Source organism: Vicugna pacos, chromosome 5 (assembly GCF_048564905.1).
Source record: "Vicugna pacos chromosome 5, VicPac4, whole genome shotgun sequence".
NCBI lineage: Eukaryota > Metazoa > Chordata > Mammalia > Artiodactyla > Camelidae > Vicugna > Vicugna pacos.
Window position 1 is genome coordinate 68,707,559 of NC_132991.1, and position 19,183 is coordinate 68,726,741.

The following is a 19,183-nucleotide window of genomic DNA, read 5'->3' on the forward strand; positions in this document are numbered from 1 at the left end:
ATTCTTTAGGTTTATTAATATGTTTATGGGATACCTTCTTCCCAACTCACACCTCATTTCATTGTTAAAATTTCTAAGAGTGCCCTGTATCCTCTGCCTGTGCTTTCTTAGTTTTCCCTCCTACATTCTGTAATATTTCTGTCTTCTCTGTTTCACAGAAACTCCTCTAAGAATACCAATAATTTCTCCTATTGAAATTCAAAGATCATTCTTCAGTTCTATTTTTTGACCTTTCAATTAACAACTATTGCCATCAGTCTCTAACGATGACTTCTAAGATACAGTGATTTCTCAGTTTTCTCACTATTTTTCTTCGCATTTGTCTTTTTCACTACCCACATGTGGTAGAGAAGGAGGGGAGCCAGTATTCAGTGTTTATTCACCCTTCTCTCTTAATTTGTTCTCTTTGGTGAGTGAATCCATTCTTAACTTCTTAACTACTATCTCTATGTAGACAATTCCCAAATAATCATTTTAATTTTAAATTCTTCATTCTTTTAAAGTCTTAAAAAAAAATCTTCAATTGTCTATCAATATCCCATCCAAAAGTTCCCATAATTAACTTACCTTTCCAATGCAAACTAGTATTTTTTCCTAAGCTCCTGGCTGCTACCCTATTTCTCAGATCTCTGAAAATTTCTCAATTTCCTAGACTTTCTTCCAATATCTAATGAAAACAACAGATTCCTTCTCTACATTTTCTCTCACAATATCCTTCTTCTTCCCCATTACCATATCCAAGATTATGGGGTATCTTAATGTGACTCTCTTAATTTTTCCTTTATTTTTATTTTTAATTGTGGTTAAGTATACATAACATAAATTTACCACTTTAACCATTTTTAAGTGTACAGTTCTATGGCACTAAGTGCATTCACAATGTTGTACATAGATCACCACCATCCATCTCCAGAACTTTTTCCATCTTCTCAAAGTGAAACTCTGTGGCCATTAAAAAGTAACCCCAACTTCTTTTTCCATTTTTTAACTTCTTCTTAGTACTATTTCAGTTCATACTACATTCTGCTAAAATAATCTCCTTCAAACAAGATTTAATTACCTTTCCCTTTCGAACACCTGATATTGCTCTTTATTATTTGAGACCAAAAGCAGTATTCTTTGAATGCAGTTGTTAAAAAAAAAATGTTACTGATAGCAATGTACTAACGCTGATATAAGAATCATTTGTCAGACATACTTCTGAAACTCAAAAATTCTCGATTAGGATTTCTAAAAAAAATCTATGGCCAAAGCTCCAATAATAGAAATTGAAAGTTCCAAAAGTTCCAAGGTTCCAATAATATGTACTACTATTGCAATCACTGTCATTTACAGAAAGACACTTCAATTGAGTACTCTGTACTTTCAGTTAACCGTAAGCTATATTTCTAATAATAACTGATTGACTTGTAAGTAATCTAAATAATTATTAATTTGTTGTATTGTTTTAGAATTGTAAGCTATTGTTAAATCCTGTTGTTAAAGCAAAATATTTCAACCCTACTACTAATGTGTTTTTATTAAATAAATTGACTGTTTTTCCTTTTTCTATGCTTTTAATGGCGTTATTCCTCTAGAGACCATATATGTCAAATAATTTTATACCCCATCTAGACGAATGCAATGTATATATTGGTAGTTAAAGTTTTTATATGACAATAATGACGGTGATGTAATTTTAACAAAAAGAGAAAAAATATAAACTCACTTAGCTATTTCAGGTTAGCCTCAAACAAGCATTCATATTAAATGAGTGTTCTTTTATGAAAGGAAGGAAGGCAGGAAGACAAGAAGGGAGACTTAAAAAAAGAGAGAGAGAAAGGAAGAAAAGCGAATGAAAACTAAAAAAAAGAAAGGAAAGGAAGAAAAAAAAGTGTTCCAATGGATGATTCATTCCTTCTAATTCTCTACTGGGTCAGTTCAGAGAACACTGTTAAGCATAGCTTATCAACTGCTCAGAGGGTGCATAAGGAAAACAACGATGCTAAAGCAATCAGAGACACAACTGAACACAGATAAGCTATTATGAACAATTAATTACACTGCACTCAGAAGCAAACCTGGAGTTCTTTCTAAAAAGTGTTTCCTGATTCGCATCCTTCTGCTAATAATGTTTGTGAACACTAGATGGCAATGAACTAAACGTTTAAATGAAAGTAAAAAAGTTGACTTATTTAATGTAAGTGGGAAAAAAAAAAAAAAAAGAAGTAACTGCTTCACTTCCAACCATGTCTCAACTTCGACAGCAGTTTCCTTACCTGGGAAGAGGTCTGTACATCTCATAAATATCTCCCAATAGATTAGTCCAAGTGCATACATGTCTACTTGCTTCAAAGCTGATTCACAGTCCCTCAGGTTCACAGCTCCTTCCAGTACTTCTGGTGCCATGTATCTGATTGTGCCAACCTGATAAATTAGGAGAGATAATTTTCAGAAACAAAATGTAGCATATTCTGAAGGGCATACATCAGACCAGAAGTTATACATAAATTTCAGGTCAACAACATGTCAATATGTTATTTGAACCTAAGCTCACTGAACCTTTCCATACGTGATTTTTGTATCTATAAAATATCCTTCTTAAATAATTAAACTGTTAAAAAACATCCTATTGAATAGTATTCATCAATCAAAAAGAATGAGCTAGACATTCCTATATATGTTAATGTAAAGATAATCTGTAAGACATGAGAAAACTACAAAACAAATATGTACACCATTTACTATTTTGAAAAATTCACAACTATATATATGTATGGACATGTATGTGATTGGAGAGAAAAAAGTCAGGAAGGATATGTTCTACATTGTAACAGTGATTATGCAGAAGGTTAGTGTCATATCTCAAACTTGGTAATTGTACTCATCAAAAATCAGTTCCTACAAACTTCCTCTTAATGCTTGTCAAAAATGAGAGGGGGAGGGTATAGCTCAAGTGGTAGAGTGCATGCTTAGCATGCACAAGGCACTAGGTTCAATTCCCAGTACCTCCTCTAAACATAAATAAATTAATAAATAAACCTAATTACCTCCCCCTACAAAATAAATGAAAATTAAAAAGAATAAAAAATAAAAATTAAAATTAAAAAATGAGACGGAAAGGCAGTGATTTCCATAATGAATTGATAGACTTTTATGCAATGTCTTCTTTGTCTTAATTTTGTAATTCCTAAGATGTTATTAATTGGTAGCATATAAGAATAATTGTCCTGAGTACTTAGTGGATTTTTAAATGCAATTTACTATGTTTTCAAAGTATGTCAGTGTGATACCTTTTGTATACACCCACCTCACTTATAGCTGCATTATCTTCTTCCCCTGGGCGCACCAGTCTATTTCCAGTTAGCCTCATGGACAACCCAAAGTCACTAATAACACAGGTTCCATCATTTTTCACCAGAACGTTTCTGCTGTTTAAATCTCGATGGGAAATTGCAGGTTTATAATGATCTGTTGAATAATTTCAAATATTCATTAATGCTTAAATAGCACTACTGGACATGAAATGAGCATGCAGGTAATATATGCAGAGGCTACATAAATATAAAATATAGTGTTATTTTTCTGCTCATTAATTTCTCTAATAACAAAAAAGGACATAAGAAATCAAAATTCCAACTCACAATCCTCACTATTTTCACTATTTCAAAACATAACTCTTGCTGCAAATATAATTAATTAAGCTTTAAATATTCAGCTGCAATTAATAGCCACCATGCTGTTGCTTCTAATTTTAACATATAATTCTTTTTCTCTTCATTTCTAGGGTAGCAAAAGGAGGCAATAGAGAAAGAAATATTTGGTATAAACAACAACAAAAAGTCAACCTATCTAAAATTATCATCACTGAAAAACTGACATGGCTCCAAAATTTGTGTATGTATTTTATACCATTCTTCTACAGCTTAACAAATCAAACTTGTAACAAAATATCCCAGTTTTGCCCTGAGGTTTAGCCATGTCTCTAAGCCCACCACAGTTCTTCAGATCAAACCAAAAATAGTTTCACAATGCTTTGGGAGAACAAGTGGAGGAGCCGGTATGTCTCAGCTAGATATAAAAACCTGTTTCTGATTTTACAGAGAAGCAAAGTACTATTATACTTATTCTATGACTTGCTCACAAAGGCAAAGAGAGAACATGTTTTGACTGAATTCAAAAGGCTTGGTACACAGTAAATGGCTGTTGACTGGAAAAATGTACCTAACCTAAGTCCTTCACCAAAAACAAAATGTTTCCTCTTTATAAGAAAACCTTACATATAAATCATATATTAAAACAAAACCATAGCTCTTGAAATGAAAATAATTCTATAGAACAAGTTCTGAAATATAAAATAACTCCTTAGGTATACAAAGAAATAGAGCAATGAGAACAAAGTCAATAAGTTCACTGAGTGTTTATATTTAGGCACAAAATGACTCAGTACTTCCATTACTCTCATCAATATGTATTAGAATGTAATTTCACCAACAATGAAACTAGAAACAGAAGATAATGATTCCTTTGATATAGAGGGGAAAAAAGCAGTAACACAATTGGGGTGGGGGAAATAGCAGTTATCAAATTTCTATTTCTAAGAGTTGATTTGTTTCTCATTTTCTCCCCTTCTCACTTCCTGGTCCAGCCTTCCAAAGTTTATACTAACATGGCTCACTCAACCTCTTAATGAGTTGCATTCTTCACTTTGGATGAAACCACAACATATGTATATATAGTATAATCTCTAGCTGATATTTATATAAGAACATTTATAGACACACTGGAAAATGCTTGCATACCAATACCAAATGAATATTTAACTAAAATATCTCACATGATAGGGAAACCAGGTTAATAATGTGAAGGATGTGAAATAAGTCAGTAAGATAGCCAACCAGAGGGCAAAATAGGGTAATACCTTCTGCTACTACTAAAAAAAGCAATGAAAAGAAAAGAGGAGAAGGAGGAAGCAAACAAAGAAGAAGCAAGAAAAGAAGTAACGAAGAAGAAAGGAAGAGAAGAGACAAGATAGGATTCATCACCACTGCAAACGGTAAAACTACAGACTGCCCTTTGGAGACTTCTTTTCCTTTTAAAGTTTCTTCCAGTATTTATTTTAATTTTCTTTTATTGGTGGCAGTGATAGTGCGAGGGCAGTGGGTGGGCAGCAGGGAGGGCTGTAGTTTGCAAAGAAAGGGGCAGAACATATAATGATTTTGTCCTGGGCACTAGTAGTATACTTGGCAAATTTCTTAAAGGAAGTGGGACATAATATTATTTTAATTATGTTAAAAAAGACAACCTGAAGAAAAAATAGTGTCTCTGTGGATATTTACACACACACACACACACACACAGAGCCAAGGACCCAAAAAGGTGTTACATACACTAGTTAACAGTAATTTTCTGGTTAGATTTAAGTGCTTTATATATGTTCTTTGCTAGATTTTTTCATGATAATAAATTATACTGACATTATCATTACGAAAGAAATTCACAGGGATAAACAATTACAAATAAACAGGCCCAACTCCTTTTTCTGAAGCAAAAAATAGCTGAACAGTACTATTTCCTTACAACAAAATTTCTATGCTAAACAGCAAAGTTGCATCTGAAGATACCATGAAGAACAGAGTACTCTGAAAAAAGTAAAATAACACTTCAAATGTTTTAAAATAGTATAGGATAGCTGGAATATTTTTAAATAATTAGATAAAACCCAAAATTCAAATACCTACCAAACGTATGCTTTTTACATAGCATATAAATACTCAGTTTTTAAAAAAAGGTTAAATATTTAGTGATAATACTAGGTAATGTTTAGAATAATAACTGTGTTTAAATAAAACTCATATTTGATGACAACCATTCTTTTCAGCCAATGTTTGGCTTGGAGTCTTGCTGAATCATGTACGCATGAAAGGGGGGATTAGGATGGTATTTTAAGTTCTGCGCTAAGCCAGCTCTTTAAAGGAGTTATAATGACATTTAAGAGTAAGGAAACACGTCCAAATGGTTAATGTGCTAAAGGACTAAAGTAAGTGCATCAAGTTGCTGACATAGGCAATAACATTGGTCAATTTTGTATTCAGGAAAAGCAAGATGTCAAGATAAATGAACTGATAAATTATTCAGGAGGAATTATTTATATATGAAGTAGCAGCTAGAAGAGATGATCCATGCTATTATACAACGGAACAAAGATCTAAGAAATTGATGCAATATTCTCTTCACTACAGAGGTCAGAGAAACTGAAAAACAATGTTCTGGGCTTGTTTCTGTAGCCTGGTATGACAAGAAAATGCTTTAAGGGATGAAAGAGCAAAGATAGATTTTCACAGCAAAGCTAATTAAAAAGTGCCTGTGATGTGAAGTGTATTTTGAACAAAGTGAAAAAGCAAAAATGCTTTAAGCAAAAAAGTGCAAAAGGCTGAAGAAAACGGTAGCTTTGGCAAGGAACACAACCACACAGTTCTGAAACACTAGCAAAGACTGACCCCTCCACCCCCACCAGGCATTCTCCTCTTCCTATTTAGTAACAGAACCCAATGTTACTTGAAGCAGCATGCATCCAGCTGAAAAAACAAAAATAAACTGTATTTCAGCATCCCTTGCACCTAAGTGTGGTAGGTAAGCATGGACTAAGTTCCAGGAAACAAAGCATAAGCAAAAGGATTTATGGAGGCAAAAGGGGGCAATTTCTTCTACTTTCTTTTTCTCTGACAATTAGCAAGATGGACAATGAGGTGACTTTTAAAAGATAAGCCATATACAAAGAGTAATGGAAGAGAGAGGGTGGGTATAGCTCAATGGTAGAGTGTGTGCCTAGCATGCACAAGGTGCTGGGTTCAATCCCCAGTACTGCTGTTAAAAAAAAAATTAAAAAATAAACAAATTAATTACCCACCCACCAAAAAGAGTAAGGAGAAGAAATACAGGAGCCTGGGTCCCTAATAATACCATGGTGCTGCCAGACCAATGTTAAGCTGTCTGTAGATTTTTACATGAGAAATGAAAAAAATTTCACTCTCATTGAAGCCTGTTATTTTTTGCCCCTGACAGATTTGAACATACCTAATTCTAGCTAAGAGAAGCACTGATTTATAAAAATACATATTTAGAATTTATACTTAAGATCAACGTATATAATTCATGTGAAGTTAAAACTAAAGAAGTGATAATGCATTGCAGTTCATTTAAATAAGCAAAATAAATACAAGGAAAATACAATGGAGCCTAGCTAACAGGTTCTTGAACTAGGTACACAGATGGACTTCAAAGAGGCTGAGAACTACAATCAAAAGAACAATTTTTAAAGTATCTTTACAGGAAGAGTGTTGAGAGCTTTAATCAGAATCTCAATGGAATTCATGACTCCTCAAGAATATTCAAGTTCTTTTTCTTATTCTTCTTGTTACATTTCAAATACATTTCTTCATGCCAGATCTTAAAAAAAAACTGGCTGATAATAAATCTGCTATAATATAAAATAAACTTTGAAGATATGAATAAAATTTCTCTTTGTGAATTTTGGCCCCACATGAGTGTCATGCATAGAATTCACTATCTTACCTCCCCGTGGTAATTCTGTATGAAGATAAGCCAGTCCTCTGGTCACAGAATGAGCCAGACGGCAAGAGCTTACCCAGTCACTTGTATGGAGACTTAAATACTTGCACAGAGATCCCTGCATGGAGGAAAAAAAGAAAAAAAGGGGGGAAAAGGTGGAATTAATTTAATTGAACATGAGGAAGCAAGTTAGCAGTTGTATAAAGGATTTGCAAAGGTTAGGATTCCATGGAGATCTAATGAATTATGACATTTCAGAATCTCAAAGTAAGTAAGACATTTCTGTGGGTAGAGAGGGGAGGAAAAGATGGAAGGAAAGTTTAAGCATTACCAATTTTTATTTCCTCAGTACTAAAAATTATAAATGGTTGTTTCATTTAAAAATTTTTTAATTTATCACCTTAAGATAGGAAAAAAGTCTTTCAGACTCTTTCCTTTCACTCTCTTAACAGTACAAATATAAATTATACTGTTATCTTTTACAAGTAGAAAACAGAAGGCTTTTGTAAATATGTATGTGTGAGTGGTTCTCAAGGTGCTCATCCACAAACTATTTATTACCAGTCTGGAATAAGGAGCTTGCACCAGGATGAATGTTACTCAAAGCACTGCCTCCTTCATCAAGAAAGCCTTGCTGAAAGAGACAGAGACAGAGAGAGGAACTAAGCAGTTTCATTCACATTCTGGTTTGAGATCCTTATCTCGCTGTAGACCATTACTAACCAGTTTGCAAACCAGCAATGCTCTACATAACTGGGATCCTCCTGTGAATCTGATTGACACTAATATAAATGTCAGTTTATACATATATATATGTGTGTGTGTTTATACATACATACATATATATATATGTTAAAAATAACTTACATTGGGATAATACTCCATCACAAGTAAATACTCCATGCGTCCATCTGCAGTGACTCTCTCATCTCCAACTATAAAGCGAGCGATGTTGTCATGTTCCATCAAAGGCACTCTGTAAATGTTCTTTTCATTGATAAAATTCTGACGGTTTGCAAAGGAAAACACCTTTACAGCAACTGGACGTTCATCTAAGGAACCTTTATATACGGCTCCATATCGACCCCGGCCAATAAGCTGTAAGTTTGTTTTGAAGAAAGCAAGATATTATTTCACATTACAACTGAATAATCAAATACTAAACAATAAAATATAAATCCATATGTATGCAATAGCTCTCTATTGCTTCGTATAAATCACTCCATTATCAAGAAACTAATACAGTTGGCATCTTACATGGCCTCATGAAACTACCAGATCATCTTCCCATAGGTGACAACTAAAAACTCTGAACAAAATTTTAAAAATAATCTAGAAGTGCTGGAGAATAAACAAAAGTAGGCAGATGCTGAGAGGAGTCAACACTTAGAAGAAAGGAATAGCATAGGGTAAGCTACCTGTTTTATAGCTTTTAGCTTTGTTAGCAGGCTGAAATCTGCACTGTGCAGTGGAGCTAAAATTGTGATAGAAAAACCTACAACCTTTCAGGCCCCAGGAACCAGAGGATAGAATCTGGGTCAACCACAGCTGCTGGAAAGTGAAGGGAGAATCCCAGGAAGGAGACTCATTCAGACTGGGAAACCCAGTGAATGCATGGGACAGACTCCAGCTAAAGATAAAATAACTAAACTTTCCCTCAAGACATGAGTTTGCAGTATGTCAAGCCAAGCTAATCACCTACTAAAACAAACAATGAAAAGAACAGACTTTAGAAGAACCTAACAAAACACAGGGTCTCCACAATATAACAATTCACAATATCCAGGATACAATTTAAAAATTACTCAAACAAACAAACAAAAAACCCAGTAAGATGCAACTGTTCTCTTCAGTTTGGCTTTTGGGATTTCTTTGACTTTTTACTAAAAAGAGGTTAGGGAGTTTACCATCATTCATTTAAACTTATTTGTTTTATTTCATTCACTATTTCTAGTTGAAAATTTAACAAACAGAAAGACTGCCTTTTAAAAAGTCTGTATCAATATAAAGTTAAATCAGCAATGTTTAGAAGTGTTTCTTTTAATCACTCCAGGCTAGAGTCCTAATGGTTTTAATTAGTATTTTTTTCAATTTAGTAAATTGGATATCTTATTATACAAAATAGGCACACTTCTTTTGTGAATTGACAGTTCATCTCTTTTGTCCCTTTTTAATAGACTGCTTATTTCATGTTGATTTGTACCAGTGCTTTATCAATTCTTTATATGCTGAAAAACTTTTTAAAAATTTGCCTTTAACTTTTGTTAATTATATTTTTCTCCCAAATGAAAGGTTCTTAAAATGTTTTATATAATTAAGTCTGTCATATGTATTATTTAACAATCTCTGGTTTGAGAATCATAGTTATGTATTATTTAACAGTCTCTGGTTTAGGGATCACAGTTCATTTACCCTAATAAAGATCATAAAAACATTTATCATGGTAAAACTTTGAGCATATTACCAAATGAAATTTTAACTCTATACAAAATACAATAGCCACATATACCTGTACAATATATAACACATGCACAGACCAGGAATATTTATTTGGCATCTACTATGGACTCCACACCTGGCACATTCTCAGAATCTGACATGACTTTATTCCCATAATCTGTTCAGGTCTGTACTCAAAGATTATCTCCTTTCTGAGGATACTTTCCATCTCCTTTCTAAATATATTTTCTTTAATAATCCCTTTTCCATAACTTTCTTACATCATTTGCTTTATTTTCCTTCATAGCACTTACTACTACTTGAAATAATACACAGTTGACCCTTAAACAATGTGGGGGTTAGGGGTACTGACCAGCCACACAGTCCAAAATTCACATATAACTTATAGTTGATCCTCCATATAGACACAGTTCCTCTGTGTCCATGGTTCTGCATCCACAGATTCAACCAACTGTGGATGGTGTAGTTCTATAGTATCTATTATTTTAAAAAAATGTGTATGAGTGACCTATAGTTCAAATCTGTGTTGTTCAAGGGTCAACTGTACATTCATTTATTTAATCTCTTGCGGGCTCTCTCCCCCAAGAATAAGGGATACCTGTATTGTTCAGCTATATTCTCAGTGCCTAGAATAGGCCTTGGCACAAAACTGATAGGCAACAAGTGCTTGTTGAATAACTGAATGAATAACTTAGTGAGGTAATGAAGTCACTGTCTCAGATATGCCATGAGAGCAGAAAAAATAGTCCATAATCTTAAGAGCAATCTTACCTCCAACAGTTTGAGATTATCTAGGTCAAGAGAGGGCTCTGATGCTGCTGCCTCCATCATGTTCATACTGTGAAGACCTTGTTTACGGTCTCCTATAAAATAGGAAAAAGAAGTTACTAATGTGTGGTTCTCTTAAAATGAAAATCTTTGTTACACTTTCGAATATATCACAGTTACAAAGAAGATCTACAGAAGGATAAGCAGCAAAATTTATGCTTAATGTCAATGGGAGTAAAACTATTTTTCCTAAACCAGGAATCATCTATAAATGAAAATGAATGATGAATAACATGAAAGATGAATTCTGGGAGATGGTTCCAGCAACAGACTCAGTATAAAACTCTGAGAAATACTGCAGAAACATTAAAGAAGGTTTTATTAAAGTTATTCAAATGAATGAATGGATGCTGGCTTCCTAAAAAGCTCATCAAACCCAAGGTTTATTAGAACCAACTGGACATTTGATGATACTGAAGAATTACTGTTAGTATTTTTAGATGTGAAAATGGTATTGTGGTTATACATATTTTAAATCCTTGTATTTCAGTGATAATACTAAAATATTTATAGATAAAAGTGATAACTGGGATTTACTTCAAAATAATCTAGCAGCATAGAAGGGTGTACGGCTACAGACGATGTATAGATGTGATAATGGTTGAAGCTGAGTGACAGATATTCTGTATATGTTTGAAACTTTTCATAAAATGAGAGGAAAAAAGTTTGCTAAGAGAGAAGAATGGGAGCTACCTCAGCACAGAGATATTTTTCAGCACAGAAATTATTTTTAAAAAGAAAATAAATTCTGATTAAATGGCATGTTAAGTAAATAACAGAAGAAAAGGCTATATTTTTACCTGTCAGCATCCTGTATCCAAAGCATAAGGCAACTATCAAAACAGCTAATACAGAGACTGATGCCAAAGCAATGATTATTGTCTCATCTCGGTTAAATGAATGAGGTGGACCTAAAAGGAAACAAATTTTTTACATAGTCAAATCAGCAATGTTTTTGTATCAAAGGAAACGAAAGAAAAGTTAATAATAATTTAGGGATAATTGCAAATTATAACTTTTTAATCATACAAAGTATTTAATATGGACCTAGAACACTAAAATGTTAGTTGTGCTCCTAATTACTAATACATCAACTACATCATGGAATGGCATAAACAGAACAATATAGTATTTAAGAGAACAGTCTTTAGAATCACATTTGGTTTTAAATCTTGACTCTACACTACTCTCTCAGAGGCCTTTAGCAAATGATTTGAATTTCCTCATCTTTAGTTCCCTCATTTGTGAAAACAGTACACCCTACATCACAAGTCTTCTGTGAGGCTTAGGTAGGTGGGAGCTTAAGTACTAAGTACAGTGTTGAGTATGCAGTACCTATGCAATAAGTTGTAGTTATCAAGTTTACTAATATTGACATAATTATTAATAAAAAGAGCATGGCTTTGCAGGCGTTGAACCTGAACTGGACTTAAAACTCAGTTCTTCCACTTATTCTATGATTTTGGGAACATTTCTTCATCTGTCAAGGCCTAGGCTTACTTACTTGCAGAAAAGAAACACATGTATAAATCACAGGGCTATTATGAGCATTTAATCATTTCATGTGGTAGTTCCATTCTGTGGATCAGATCATATCTAGAGAAACACTCCTTAGAATGGAGCACTCTTATCAACTGGAGCACATCCAGCAGAGAGCAAGCAGAATAGTAAAGTATAAGAATTCTGAAATGTGATAGGTAGAAAGAACTGGCAGGGTCCAATTTGGAAAAAGAGAAAATCTGAGCTTGGTGCTTTCTATTTCAGAAAGTTATTAAATATTGATAAAATTTCTTTAATAGATACACACCTATCCAGATGATATATTTCTCCCTGTGTGACTTTTAGTAGATTGTGTCTTTAAAAGAATTCGTCCATTATACCCAAGTTATCAAATTTGTTGACAAAGAGTCATTCATAGTATTTCCTATTATACCTGTCCATGGGATCAGTAGTGATGACCTCTCTTTCATTCTTGATTATTAGTAATTTATTTCTTTTTTCTTTTTTTTCTTGGTAGACTGGCTAAAGATTTATCAATATTATTGATCTTTTTAAAGAACCAGCTTTTGAATTCCTATTAATTTCCTATTTTCAATTTAATTCATCTCTGATCAGATTTTTATTCTTTCTTTTTTTCTGCTTACTTTGAATTTAATTTGCTCCTCTTTTTCTAGTTTCCTAAGATGGAAGCTTAGGAAACTGCTAGAAGTTATTATGAAAGAAAAAAAGAAGAAATAGATCTCTCTCTTATAAATAACCTAAACTAGTCAGACTATTAGTATGTTTTTGTAAAAACAGCTTTATCGAGATATCATTCACTTACCATACAATTCATTCATTTAAAGTGTACCATTCCATGGTTTTTGGTATATTTCACTAATTTTTAAAAATTGTGGTGGAATATGCATAATATGAAGTCTGCCTCTTTAACCACTCATAATTGTACAATTGCATAGCATTAATTATATTCACAATGTTATGCAACCATATCAACACCTATTTTCAAAACATATTTATCACTCCAAAGAAAAACTCTGTATCCATTAAGCATTAACTCCCTATTCTCTCCCTTTCCTAGATCCTGGTCAACTCCAATCTACTTTGTGTCTCTATGAATTTGGTTACTATTGATATTTCATATAAATGGAATTGTGTAATATTCATTCTTTTGTGTCTGGCTTATTTCATTTAGCATAATGTTTTCAAGGTTCACCCATGCTTTATGTTTTCACTTTCTTCATATCCATTGAAGCACAAAAGTTTTTAATTTGAATGAAGTCTGATTTATCTATTTTTTTCCTTTGTTACCTCTATTTTGGTGTCCTATGTAAAAACTACTAACACCAAGGTCATGAAGATGCACCCTTCCGTTTTCCTTTAAAAGCTGTAGGGTTTTAGCTTTAATATTTAGGTTCTTGATACATTTTGAGTTAATTTTTGTATATGGTATGAGGTAGGGGGTCAACTTCATTCTTTTGTATGTGGATGCTAGTGTCTTTTTAATTCAGTTCAAACAATCTTTGTCTTTTAACAGGAATGTTTAACCTACTAATATTTAAGATAATTAGCAACATCATTGTGTATATGTCTACTACCTTATTTCAGACCATGTGACCATACCCACCAGCTGTCTGGGCAATAGAAAGACCTTAGAATACTTTAACTTCATTAAAACACTCTAATTGTTACTGGTGTCATATTTTAATCTCCTTTTTTAAATTCCATGAACAATTATTATGAGTAAAAGTGCTGGCAATGAGAACTTTCACATACTCTGGCTTTAGTCCAAATTGGTACAACTTCTTTGGGAATAGTTTAGCTCTATCACCTAAAGTGAAACATATATACACTCTGTGACTAAGCAATTCTGCAGCTAGGTATAGACTTTGGAGAAACACACGCACATGTGTACTAGAACATACGTTCAAGAACGTTCATAGCTAAATTATTCATAGTATACAAAAATTAGAAACAAGTCCAATGTTTATCATCAAAAGATTGGAAAAATAAACTGGTATATCTATACAACAGAATACTATGCAGCAATGGAAATAACTTGCATTCATTATATTAAAAACAAACAAAAAATGGTAGAAGAACTATAGCTTTACTCAGAAACACAAATCTTAAAAACATCATGTGTGAAGGAAGCAAGACACAAAAGAAGATAGTATGAATTAATTTATATAAACTTCAAAAACTGGAAAAATTCAACTATATTAAGCTCTTGGGCATATATCAGAAGATAGAGCAACTATAAAGAAAAGCATGAAAAAGATTATTGTAAAAGTTAGAATAATAGCTATCCTCAAGGAGGAAACGTGAGTTGTGATTAGGAAGAGACAACACAGGGATCATTTGAGATGTTCTCTTTCTGGTCTTGGGTTTGATGATGCTTTATATTGAGCTGTCCATATTTTATGTGTTTTACTATAAAATACTTATGCACAGAAAAAAGACTAGAAGGAAATAGACTGAAATGTTAGTAACAGTTTTGAGCAATTTTTATATATGTATTTTCTAAATTTTCTACAATTAATATGCATTATTTTTATTTTAAGCAGAAGAAAAGCCAACAACCATCATTTTAAAAGAACTCACTGCTTGCCCTCTAGTTCACAATGTAGTACCTGTTTTCATGTATGAGCTTCCCTCTTTATTGGCTGGGTACAGAATGTTCCTGCTTTGCTATCATGAAGAATTAACTATCTTCTAACATCTTACTTTTGGTATCCCAGGGTCTCTGAAAGTCTGGGCTTAGACATGCTGGTATTGATAAATAAGAGTTATGGTACAAACAAAAATTCTCTTTAAACTCTATGCTAAACAAACTATATAATAAAATGAAGGTTTTCAACTTATTTTCCTTTGTCTCCAAAATATAATCATACCACAAACACTGTATCAATTTAACACTGTCACATCTGAATCCTAGTTTATATTAAATGGCTAAGAGGTTTACCAAAAAGCCAAACCAAAACAGAACATTAAGCTATTATCCTCTGCTCTCTCCTTATTCCCAAATATTAAAAGGTAAGATTATTAATAGGTATATAATAAATCAAACACACTGGGCTATCTACCTCTTAGAAGAATAATCAACACAGACTAATCAATGATTTCGTTAGAATGAACTATAGAAGTGAATAAGGGGAAAAGAGACAAAATCATACAAAAGATGTTCTTAAATACAGTTAAACTGTTCTGCATAGCTGTAAGCTGTTGAACAATCACTGAGGCAGATATATTAGCTTGATAAAAGTCTGGGATGTTGAGCAGAAGCTTGGCACTGATCATGAAGCCAACGAGAATATTGCAAACAGATTCTGTAAGGAATAAATACAGTTGTAAATCAAAGAATATTCCTCACATGTTTATGTCTGTTGAAACAGCATCCTGTTCAGCATTATTTATATGTAAATGGTTTTGTTAATGACATTTTCAGATTACAAGGCAATGACTAGCATCAGAAATACACAATTAAAGGTTTTCTTCTGCAAAAGATCCATATTTTATTCATCAAAATTAACAAACACAGCACTATCTTTAAAATAAATAATGGAATGAAACTCTTTCGCATCTGGGTTGAGGAGCGGTCGCTCGCGGTCACATCTGCAAATGGGCTCCATGGCCTAGCGTCCCTGTCCCCGCCACCCGTGATCAAGTGCCGAGGCCTGCGAGGGGCCATCGAGGTTTCCACCAACCCACAAGCAAAAGCACGGCAGAAATGTCCTCCAGTGGCTCGCTCGTGGCCACCCACGACTACTAGCCACTCTGTCTTGGTTCCACTTCCAGTAACAGCTCCTGAGGAAGTGCGGAATACCCTGGGGAAGCCATCCCCCACCACCCCGGTCTCCCCCAAACCATCGTGGGACACTGGTGGGCTAGCTTCTTTTCTGGGAAGTTCACTCTCCCATTCATGGCCACAGCGTTGGAGTCCCCAGAGCACTTAGAGTTGCCCCAGACCTCCACTGACACGATCACCTATGACCTGGCTCTGGAAGCCATGGGGAAGCACCAGGGTTTTTATAATCTAGTTTGGGTTTTAAAACAGACATCTTAACTTGTTATAAGTGAACGTAAATTATAAGAAAACATGTTAAAAAAAGATTAAGGGACTGTTCTAAAAAGTTATATGTTTTAATAGAAAAATTTTGTAGCACCTATCTTGGCTGCTTAAGAAATCTCTTTGTTATAGGCCTGGTACTGTGGCAGTCCATGAAATTAGACTAGATTAGATTACATGAAATTAGATTAGATCAGGAATCCACTGAATTTCTGATTCCCAAACCTCCCTTTTGGCATTTGGTGTGAGAAATTGCTCAGAACTTCAAAACAGAGGGCACTTTCAGAGTGCAGGAAGCAAGTGAAGCCTAGCTGGTTGAACTTTTTTGAAGAAATCAACTTGCATGCTATCCATGCCAAATGTGTAACAATTATGCCAAAAAACATTCAATTAGCATGCTACACGAGTGGAAAACGTGCTTAAGAATTCATTAGGACAGGAAACATTTCATTCTCAAAAAAAAAAAATTTTCATTTGTATGTCAGTTTTTAATATAAATGAAGAGACAGAAAGCATGAATGCAAATCAAAATGTTCCAGTGAAGACGTTTCAGCAGTTCAACTTATAACAGTTATAAAAAAAACCTGCTTCTGGACAATGCCAACATTTGGATTTTTAAAAAACAAGTAAATTTCTTACTGATAGCAACTAAATACTAAGTGGTGTTTTTAGCATTTTTATCATACAGTAGATTCCATCCATTCACTATACTTCTCAGAATTGTCCTATATGCAAGAGCATGTTTTCAGGGTTGTCTGTCTTCTGTGCTGCTCCTGTAAGATTGATACTAAAATTAAGCTATTTTTAAAAAGTGATTATACTATATGATTTTTAAAGTCCTCCTAATTCTAGAATTCTGTGTAAGTTTTCTAATATTTTTTGAATCAGCACTCTCCATGCTTTCATTTTCAAATATACAAAGGAAAATGCAACATAACTTTTACATTAAAATATACATCAATCCAAAATCAAAAACAAATTCTTAATTCTTATAATAGGGAGGGAAAAAGTGTAAAAAATAGATTTTAAACATGTTAAAAACCATGCTAAGTGAAAAACTTTCCAGGAGATGTCACATAGTTTAAAAATATTAGATTCCCTGAAAAACTGCCAGGAAAAATATTTCAATATGTGCATTCACGTGTGTGTGCGCAATAAAAGAAGCCTTTAACCAAAAAACCTCCAAACTTTTGGGTTTTGTTTCTTTAAGGAAAAAAAAACAACTTTTAAAAAATCTATGTGCTATATATATATATATGCTATACCTGAAATTGCTGTATTCCCCTAGCTCTAATAAACCATCTTCTTCCTCCCTATTAGCCTTCTCAGTTAAATACTCAGCCAAATGTAAACACTGCTATGTATGCCTGTGTGCAGTGACTGGGCTTGTACAAGCAAGCGCTTCCTGAATGCAGAACAGACAGGGAACTGCTGTCTGCCTCATTGGAGCCTGGGATGTTTCTGTTTACAAATCCTGGAGCCAGGCAGGGGCCACTACTGGAGGCGTGCTGTCTGCTTCCTTGCTACACTCAGCCTTTGTCTGGGTCTGTGTCAAAGAAAGAACAACATTGTTGCATCTGCAGCAAGTAACAAAGGAAATCTTAAACATAACACACAGGCTTATGTTGGCTCCTTAATCTTTTACAACTCTGTATGGAAAGGCAAATTAGGGATCAGGTTTCATTAAAAAAAGAAACTTTTTAAGCAATGTGCTTTTCATAAAAGCAGAAAAAAACCATTTAAAATCAAAACAACCTGACTGTAGTTAAATGAATTCCTTAGCAAAATAATTTAGATTGTTAAATACTGTTTTGGTAATAATGATACACTGTGCAGTTCAGTGTTTTGAACAAGTATTTTTATAAGGAATAAACAAGGTTAATTTATTTTAATTATTATGTTCGGAATGGCAACTATACCATAATCATAATTCAATAAATGTTTATGTATAATGTCCTAAAAACAAATTGAGATGAGATAGATTTTTTTGTTTTTTTTAAGACAGTATTTAATGCTGAACATTTAAGACTATTTTAAATTTAATTTGCCTTGTTACCACTTCAAATAGACCTAGCTTGTAAGAAACAAATAACAACAAACAAAAACACTTTATACTCTGCTCAGTCCAGGCATTTTACGACTGAATTATAAAAAGAGCAACAGAAAACTGAGGGAAAGAGAGAAACGATCTGAGTTAAACATCTCCCCTCCTCAAAAAGTTTGAAAAGTAAACACAGGAAAGACATTCAGTACCTATCTGTCTTAACTTCTAGTTATGCATTTATAATTTTAACATCTTTAAAATACCTGTTCTGTAAAAAGACTGAATTTCAGCATTGTTTCTTTTATGAAAGAATGAATTAAAACTAACATATTTCATTGCAGTAAAGTCATTAAATAAGCCTAAAAATAGCATCTAAGTAACTAGATTAAGAATTTTTAGTAAATATAAGAAAACAGAAGATAAAGATTAATCTCCAGACTATGCCACCTTAATTTAAGAAAAACATTGACATATTAAAAAAAAAAAAAAAGAACCCACCATTAGATATGTTATCAGAATATTTTTGGTATAATTCTACCAGGCCTTACTTGTCTCTATTCTTCTCAGATTTCATTTTTTGACTTTATATATAGATATGATAAAAGTGTTGTTATTCCTCACAATAGCTTTTGAAAATAATTATTTCATACTTTTTAGAGGGCATAAATAACCTAATTGAGTAAGAAAAGTCAATTTGAGCCTAAATTCACAATAGGAAAATGGAAATCTAATCA

At 33.3% G+C, this 19,183-nt stretch overlaps 1 protein-coding gene across 2 annotated transcripts in view; it reads right to left on the reverse strand.

Annotated features, from left to right (window-relative positions):
• The window catches only part of BMPR2 (bone morphogenetic protein receptor type 2), a 154,111-nt gene that overhangs the window by 26,065 nt on the left and 108,863 nt on the right, over nucleotides 1-19,183 (reverse strand). For both annotated transcript variants that reach the window (XM_006205197.4, XM_072961452.1), the window contains 6 exons: nucleotides 11,640-11,750; nucleotides 10,783-10,874; nucleotides 8,419-8,649; nucleotides 7,555-7,669; nucleotides 3,290-3,450; nucleotides 2,259-2,406 (listed from right to left, as the gene is read on the reverse strand). In XM_006205197.4, coding sequence (XP_006205259.1) covers nucleotides 2,259-2,406; nucleotides 3,290-3,450; nucleotides 7,555-7,669; nucleotides 8,419-8,649; nucleotides 10,783-10,874; nucleotides 11,640-11,750 — 858 coding nt within the window. The remainder of the gene's footprint in view (nucleotides 1-2,258; nucleotides 2,407-3,289; nucleotides 3,451-7,554; nucleotides 7,670-8,418; nucleotides 8,650-10,782; nucleotides 10,875-11,639; nucleotides 11,751-19,183) is intronic.